Below are 9,183 nucleotides of genomic sequence, written 5' to 3' on the forward strand. Positions count from 1 at the left end.
GATTGTTTAACCCGAACTCCAGTCTAATTTGTGCTGGTGAAGCATTATTTGGGAGATAGAAGAGAGTTTTATATGTTTTGGAAAGGACCTTGTTTATCAATTCTGCATCCGTCCCCATTAATGCCTCACTACCATATGTTATTGTTGGGAGCAATTTAGCCACTATAATTTTCAAAAGCAGGCGATAGGTCAGATTTCCGAGCGATTTCTGTGCTATCTTGAATGCTGCAGTTAGTGAGTTAGCTTTTCTTTGTATGTCCAGTTTTTGTAGTTGATAATTTCCTTTCTGGTCAAATAGTACACCCAAATACTTGTACACTTCAAGATTTGTATGTTATATACTATATGAGCGCCAGTTACCCTTAACACCTGATTTTTGTGCACTGTACTTGTACACTTCTATTTGTTCCAGTTGGGTATTTTCCATATACCATTTATTTGTTTGTCTCAGTTTTATGTTCCTAGTGACCACCATGATTTTTGTTTTGGTTTCATTTATTACCATTCCATTTTCCTGAGCATACAAAACCGTTCTGTTAATTAAGCGCCGAAGACCGATTTTAGTATGGCTTAAAAGGATGGCGTCATCTGCATACATTAGGTTAGATATCAGTTTATCCCCTAACTTCGGAGGATGTGCATTAAGTTTGTCAAGGTTCCCTGATAGATCTCCTAGGAATAGATTAAAAAGGAGGGGGGCCAGCACACATCCCTGCTTTAGCCCTTCTGTTGCTGGAATCTCCTTTGTTAATGATCAGCCATCCCCCATCCTTACTCTTACCCAGGTTTTTACTGTGTAACAATTGAAACAGTCTTAATAGATCAATTGGAATGTCTTTTTCAATAATTTTTTTCCACAATAAATTCCTTTGCACGCAGTTAAAAGCAGATTTAAAATCTACAAAGCACAGATACAAGGGCTGTTTTACTCTGAGTGATTTTTCAATTATTAGTGATAACGCCATAATGTTTGTCATTGTTCAAAGTCCCTTAATAAAACCAGTTTGATTCAATGGCAAAATCTTGTTTTCTTTTACCCATTCATTTAGTTTAATTAGTAGTAGAGTGATGAGTTTGTAGTTCTCCGCAAGCGCCCAATTGCCTTTCTTGAAGATGGGGGAAATCAGAGATCCTCGCCAGGACTCAGGGATGTTGTCTGTCTCTATAACTTCTTTGAATACCTTTTCCAAATAGCTCGACCAAAGGTCCGGGTTTTCTTTAAAAAGGGCAAATGGTATCCCATTGGGGCCTGGTGCCCCATCTTTCTGCTTCTTTATTAATTTTACTAATTGTTCTTTTGAGATTATGAATTGTTCTTGCATCTCATCACTTATTATAGAGCTCTGTTGTATGTTCACAATGATTTTTGTAGCTCCCTTACTGTTTAGATGCTTTTCAAGAAAAGTAGCCCATTAATGCTCTGTTAAAGTTGATGAAACTACCAATTTGTTCGGCCGTACTAATTTGTTTATAATTTTCCAAAATTCTCTTGCGTTTGCTTGCTTGCTTGAATGAAATAATTTAGACCACATTTCTTGTTTAGCTTGATATTTCTCATTCCATGTTAGCTTCTTCAGGGATTGATTTAATGCTTTTAGATTGTTCAAGATTTCCTCATTCGTTACTGTGGTTTTTATTTGTCTTCTTATTCTGTTTTGGGCTCTTTTTAACTTTGCTATTGTATACGGAAGATTCATATATGAGTCCTTTCCTTCTTCTTTCCATTTTACATTCCTTTTGTTGGGGTTAACCTGGGTTTGGGGTTTCACTATTTTCTTAGTGAATTCCACCCACTGTTCAACTGCTGTTTCCGTCGTATTTTCAGTAAAGCATCTCTTTATAATGTTCTCAACTTTTTCATTCATACTATCCTTATTCAGATTAGTCCAAATTAGTTTTTTATAGTTTATTGTTCCAGTACACCCCGGCACAGTATGGTACGGTTGGTTAATATTGTGTCTAATGTTGATAGTTATTATCTGCTGGCAATGGTCACTATCTCCAACTCATAAGAGTTTATGTTTTGAAATATGTTGAGTAAAACCATTGTATAGTCGATCCTAGTGCTTGCATTATGTGCGATATACGTGTATGCGGGGGTGTATCCTCTTTAAATCGGCCATTAAGGACTCGCAATCCCAATGCTTCTATATCCTTAATGGATGTTATACTAATTTGGTTTCGTGCCTGGTTAATCATGACTCCTTGATAGTCCTGCTGCGGAATTGACCACTGAAGGTCTTGTGATTGTGAGACATCATCCTTTATGAATGGTATTAGTAAATTAAGGTTAAAATCCCCAGTCATCACATAGTCCACTAATGGATTTTCCAGGATTTGTTCCAATAATATGGTGTTTAGGGTTTCACATATGGTTGCTCTACTTGTTTTTGTTGGATGGATATATACATTGATCATAATTAATGACCTATCCTTTTGGTCTGTACTTTTATATTTCAGTCTAACTATAAGTATGTTTTTACTGTGTGTTACAAGTTGCTCATGTTCAGCTTGTATGCTACTGGAAATAAAAGTTGCTAACCCCCTACTCTGGCGTCCATACCTATGAATTTTACTTGCGGTTTCATAGTATCCTACATAACCCTCCAATACAAAAGGGTGCGCTTCCCAGGTTTCCTGGAGGAATAAGATGTGACAGGGTAAAGGAGTAGACCTTATTGGTGCATTGGAGAGCTTTGTCCCTTCTTAGTTTATGTTCCATGAACACATTCTCAACTCTTGTTTGGGGGATTGGAATGTTATTCCTTCATTGTTCTATATTACTATGCAGAGCCTGTGCAATCCATTTTTCATTTATTCGTGAAGTTGTTTCTGTTGTGGAAGGTGGTGATGCCACTCTTGATGTGCTAATGGATCTCCCCCGGGCATTCCTTAACACTGTTCCTTTTTGTTTGGTATTTTTTTCTGTTAGGACCAGATTTGTCTCATTAATAAATGTAGTAGGATAGACTTCCGGCTCCTGTTTTGTGATAAATATTCCCCAGGCCTTAAATGTTGAAAACTCTTTTAACCCCTTCGACGCTCATGACGAGCACAGCTCGTCATGAGTTACGCCTGTCGTACGCTCATAAAGAGCCGAGCTCGTCATGAACCGCGGGTATTTTAAAAACTCAGCGCACAGCGGGAAAAGGCGTAGCGCGCATGGGGTTAATATTTGGTCTGCTATTGACATAGATTTTAATGTGACCAGTGTCAGTTCTTGGGTACTATTCTTGTCGGCAATGAATTCAATAGAATTAATATCATCGTTCTTGATGTTGTCTAAGGCTGGAATTGATTTTAATAATCTAAGGATGTTCCCTCTATTCAATGTGTCATATCTACCTCTGGATTCATATTCAGGTTTAAACATGAGCTGTATTTTCTCAACTGTCAGTTGGTTTTCTTTGTGTGAGGCTTCCGTTATGTGATTTGTTCTGTATCTAATTAATTTTTCTCCTTCCAGTTTTTCAATTACCAGATGATCCCAGTACGGAAATTTGATTTTAGGCTCTACTGTTCTTTCTATACTCAATCTTGCTACATCATTCTTGTTGACTTTCAAACCTGATTCTGTGTTCACATTGTGATGCTGATATTGTTGCTCACTTGGTTTTATAGTTATTTTTAATGGCATACTGTCAATCATTCCATTCCTTTGGTCGTATTTTAAATTGGCCTCCTGGATTTCATCTTCCTTTATTTTTTCTGTAATCAGTGGTGGATTAGTTGTAGCCATTTGTTTTTTTTTTCATCACTTCTTGTCTTTTTTTGGCCTCTTTATCAGTTGCTTGTTCCAGTAATGGTTTTTGTACGAATATTGGGAATACTTTTTTAGGCTCATTTTTAGTTATTCGAGAAGTTTTTTCTTCAGTTGATTTTTCTCGTTGCAATCCATTATTTTTTGTTGTACCATCAGTTTTTGTTGACTCCTCATACTTATAATAGTTAGGCTTTTGATTTTTCCTTGCTTTGTGTAGTTTTTTCCTTTGTCGTTTTGACATAATATAACCGTTTGGGTCATGTTCTTTACAATCATAATCTACCTTTGTTACTATACTAGTTGTTTCCTCTTGTGTTTCATCCCTTTGTTGGGTTTCTATTGACAAGCCTCTTTCATCCTGTACATTTCTTTTTTCTGGGACATCCTCAATGTTGTTATTTCTTCTTTATCCACTATTGACGTGGAATTCTTTTCTTCCTTTTTTGCTATTTCCGTCTCTTCCCATTTATATTTCCTTATGTTCACTTCCTGGCCATTTTCTTTTTTTATAGCCTTTTTTGTGTCTTCTATTATGGTATGCAAAACATTAGGTATTGCTACAAGATTATCCATAAGTGGGGTGCAAATACATTCAATGTCCGTTTTTTGTTTATCATTTTGGACTCTGATTATCAGATTGTTAAACTGTGCAAGTTTGTTATCTATCCCTGTAACTGCATTTGCCATCATTGTGAGTAGGTCTATCTGAATGTCCATCTTGTTCGATTGGTATTTTAACGCTTCTAGAGTCAGTGTCGATGTTTGATAGAATATGTCCCAATTTATTCCAACATCCACCATTTTTGTTTCTTTTAGATCACTTTCAGTTGACCTTCCGTTTATTTATTCCGTTAGTGAGGTACAATCTGATGTAAGGAAGGTGTTTGCTTTTGAGAACACATCCTCAATTATTTTATTATTTTGCCACATTTTCAGCATTTCATTTTCTTCTTTTTTATCATACCCAGTATTATGATTTAGTGTACTAGTTGATTTGGTCTTGTTTTCATCAACTGATGACTGAGGTTTTTTCATAATTTCCACATTTACTTCTATGGGAATTACTGTTAGCTTTGTTTCCATAGTGCCACTTTTAATAGGTACGTCTTGTGTATCCTGTATATCCAATATTTCAAAATCATCTAGATCAATTGGTTTTTCATTTTTTGTATCAGGATGGATGGTTACATTTAAGATATCCTGGTCTGTAATTTGGAATTCCTGCTCCTTCCTTTGTAGATTGCAATCTCCGTTTTGAGGAGTACTTTGGATGTCTTGCCTACTGTATTTTGCCGTACTTGTCGGCTTTTTTGGAGTTTGAAGTTTATCGTTTTCCCTATCCTTATGCATAGTGATAAGAGCACCAGCTGGATCTTTCATGAATTCAAACTTATCCGGCTATTGCGGAAATTAAAGTTTGATTTGCTCCTGCAATATTTGCTTTCACCTTCGGCTGTTGTATTTTCTTTATACATCTGACAGTTGTTCCCGTTGTTCTCACTTTGCCAGAGCGCATATTTCCTTATATTCTTCCTATAAAGTCTGCACTTTACCCCCAGTCCCCAGTTTTGGCAAGGGCAGTATGCACAATTCAGTTAGATTTCAAGCCACTGCTAACAGTTTATTGCAGATAAAAAGTTCTTATCTGGCAAACACACGATTGTTCTAGACTTGAGGCCTGTGAGTTACAGCAGCGTTGGTCTCACAGCGCTACTTTTTCTCAGCTCTCACTCCTGCATTCAATCCACTTACAGCCTGACACCACCTGTGGGCTGCTGTGTACCAGGGAATCTTCAATTTGCATTGGCGTTGTTTTCCCAGGTCGTATCTCCGCGCTCACGCCTACATACAACCTGCGTCCCACCTGCGTTCCACCGGTGCAAGCCCTCGACCCCCTGATTTCTTATTCTTTTAACTTTTCAATAAGAATCGTGGGCAGGCTTCTCCAATATCCAAGTTTGTCGGAGGGAAAGAAACTGGGTGGTATATATACCCTCCTCTGATGACCGCTCAAATTTGCTACACGTCTTGGGTCACCCTTGGGTGCTCACCCTACCAGGCCCGTCTGCCCTATAGATAATGGACAGCTGCCGTCAGGGAGGGAGCAAGGACAAGGGCGGGAAGGAAACGCTGAGCACTGTAGTAATATAGCAAATATAGCAAGGGTCCTCGGTGAGATAATGGTGACCCTTTATGTTATCCACCTAGCTCACAAGGACCAGGTTATCCAAGTTAACCAGGTTTTTCGTAGAACTTTCCGAGACTTTCCGAGACCTTTCTCCCCCCTGCAGCTCCCACAGTACGCAGTACACAGTTCACAGTTCACAGATTCACAGTAAGCAGTTCACAGTTCACAGTCACCCCAATTGTACTCACTGAGTTGTGACTGTTGAGGAGGAGAGCACCAGGCAAAGGGAAGCAGGCTCACTGGCTCACTGGCTCTGTTGTCACAATACCAATTCCTTTTACTGTTGTTTTCCCGTTTTTTGCCATTTGTCCAGCAAGATTCAGCAAGATTCAGCAAGTATGACAAATAGGCAAAAGTAAGCAAAGAAAGAAAATAAGCTTTGCTGGGGGGTCCTTGAGCTATGCAAAATGGTGATCCTCCGAAGTAGCGACTCACTTTTGCTCCTTAGCACTCCTTAGTGCTCTTCCTTAGGAGCCACTGCAGCATCCTGTCCGCTTTTAACTCGTTTCAGATGTCCTTACGGGTATGCGGTATCATAGACCTGCTACCCGCACCCAGGTCACAGCTCCCTGCTCACCGCTCCAAACCCGACTTATTTAACTTTTACTGGCAGCCTGCGGCATGCTGCCGCCCATGTTCCACACTCGCCAGCTTGATCCGGCTGTGGAGCCGCAGAGCCGCAGAGCCACAGAGCCGCAGAGCCGCGCCCGCCAACTGCGTGGGGTGCGGCGGTGGTGGCACGGCAACGCCAGACGTCAGAGTGGGTACAGCGGTACATGGGTTGTGGCAGCCCCCGTGCCCCAGGTCTCTAAGCCAAGCCAGGCCAGGGCAAAGCAACAGCCTCACCCAAACCTTGGGACCACAAACAGACAGCCCGCAGCCAGCCGATCAGGTCAGAATGGCGTCCTCACGTCCTCGCGTTCACGATGCTCACTAGCTCCCTCTGCTGCTCAACTCGACTTTAGATGTAAAAGAACTGTCACCTTCTGTCAATGGAGTCCCAGCCCATAGCCTGTGGGAGGAGGTGAAATAGGAGAAAGGGCTTTACAATGCATGCATTATTTAGAGTGGATAGTGTTATGTCCTTTTTTCTGCCTATCACTACCAGGTAGGACCTGATGGTGGAGGAAAGAAACAAATAACTTTTGACCTCACACGCAGAGGGGAAAATACCTTTGGTGTGGGAGACATTCATTATTCGTTTTTCAACGTCCCACTTTAAGAGTTTGTTTTGAAAAATCAAAATCTTTCAGTTTGGTTAACGGCTATAATAACCAATGGTCACCAACCATTAAAGTTCTTGTACCATGATAGAAACTACCTTGACAGCTGTTCCTATCAAGATACAGGGATGTTTGCTGTGACAATTGTGAACCCAACATATGGGTGACAGTAGGCTATCTGGGTGGCAGACGTAATATCTTCCACCACCCTGACAGACTGTACCCTGTCCGTCAAATGCTAGATCAGGCCCTTACTATTTACATCCATAAACGTGTGAAAATGATGCTGGTGTCATGCTGTTTCACCACACATCTTTGAGCATAGTTGTGCAGAACTAACACAATGACACCACCTGGGGTAATGGGCATGGTACAAAGTCTCTCAACCATAACACTCTTTGCTTACAACATTACAATATTGATATCAATAGATAACATAACTATTGATGCTCAGCAGTTCTATATAGAATTTCACATCTCTCTTTTCTTTCCTTTTAGGCTCTATTGTCGACAACCATGCCAACAGTCAACAGCACCCGTGTGATGGAGTTCATTCTTTCAGGACTTACAGAAGACCCAGAACTGCAGGTTCCTCTGTTTTGTTCCTTCCTCCTGGTCTATAGCACTACCCTTTTTTGCAATATTGGGATCATGGTATTGATCACAGTGAACCATAACCTTCACAGCCCCATGTACTTTTTGCTCTGCAGTTTGGCCATTGTAGATATCTCTATTTCCTCTGTAGCTGTCCCCAACATTTTGGCCATCTGTCTATGGATGGGGAAGAGCATTTCATTAACAGGGTGCGCAATACAAATGTTTTCATCAATTGTAGTTGGAACTGCAGATGTTTTTGTGATGGCCGTGATGGCCTATGATCGGTACACAGCTATCTGTAATCCCTTGCTCTATCCTGTCATAATGAACAATAGAACCTGTCTCTATCTTCTTGTTGGCATAGGTGTGATTGCTGTCATCAATTCACTAACACATTCAGTTTTCACCTTTACTCTACCCTTTTGCAAGGACAATAGGATCAGTCATTTCTTCTGTGATGTCCCTGCGCTCTTGAAGCTCGCTTGCTCTGATACCACCATCAATGAAGTGGTGCTGATTTCGATGGCAGGTGGACTTATTGTGATATCTCTAATCATCATCCTTATATCATACGCCTATATAGTGTCTGCTATTCTAGGGATAAGTTCCTCCAATGGGAGGAAGAAAACAGTCTCCACTTGTTCCTCACATTTTGTCTGTGTCACATTGTTTTTTGGCACACTTGTTTTTATGTATGCCAAGCCCAGTGCAAGCCACTCAATGGCCAATGACTATGTGGCATCAGTCTTCTATATGGTTATAATTCCTATGCTTAACCCACTAATTTACAGCTTTCGAAACCAGGAGATAAAGCAAGCCCTGAGGAAAGGGTTGGGAAAGACCAGTTTCTCTAAATAGAGAAAACCAGCAGCATGTTCTTTTGTTCTTTTACATCAACTCTCAACAATAATTTTACTCAGGTACCTCCTTTTTGATACTTCCATTTGGCAATCTGACTTATTGTTGGTAAGTTTCAGTTGTATCTGGCTCCACATAATGCCAATATTATTGAGCACAAAAATTGTCTCACTGTAAACATAAGTAGACATCAACCTGTCAGTCACTTTTGACTTCAAGACTTTTGGTTCAAAATGTAAAACTGGAATAAAAAGTATTGATTTGCTACTTTACTGCAACCTAGCATTTTCACAAGTCTAATAAATGTACAACATTTTTACATGGTTGACTACTTGTCTATCTCTCGCTATTTGATCAGACTAGATATAACAGAGTTTCCCCATGTTATTGTTCCCTTTACATGTTAATATAACCAGCAGTGTCGCCACTGTGTCTGGCTTTAATGTGATAACTCATGAAAACACAGGTACACACACCTGCATTTTGTGTTTGTTTTACATGAAACTACATGTATTGAGTTTAACTAGGTTAGTTAGTTCTCTCTTTGGTAGGGT

The 9,183-nt window shown here is 40.0% G+C and overlaps 1 protein-coding gene across 1 annotated transcript; it reads left to right on the forward strand.

Annotated features, from left to right (window-relative positions):
* Positions 1 to 7,690: 7,690 nt before the first annotated feature.
* Positions 7,691 to 8,629, forward strand: LOC147734965 (olfactory receptor OR9H1-like). The gene has a single exon (XM_086953711.1). The coding sequence runs from the start codon at positions 7,691 to 7,693 to the stop codon at positions 8,627 to 8,629; it is 939 nt and encodes a 312-aa protein (XP_086809837.1).
* The last annotated feature ends 554 nt before the right edge of the window (positions 8,630 to 9,183 follow it).

This window comes from Lissotriton vulgaris, chromosome 1_2, assembly GCF_964263255.1.
Source record: "Lissotriton vulgaris chromosome 1_2, aLisVul1.2, whole genome shotgun sequence".
In the NCBI taxonomy this organism is placed as follows: domain Eukaryota; kingdom Metazoa; phylum Chordata; class Amphibia; order Caudata; family Salamandridae; genus Lissotriton; species Lissotriton vulgaris.

Excerpts from the sequence above, each read along its gene's own strand:
- LOC147734965 (XM_086953711.1), top strand. The coding sequence starts at position 7,691 with ATGCCAACAGTCAACAGCACCCGTGTGATGGAGTTCATTCTTTCAGGA.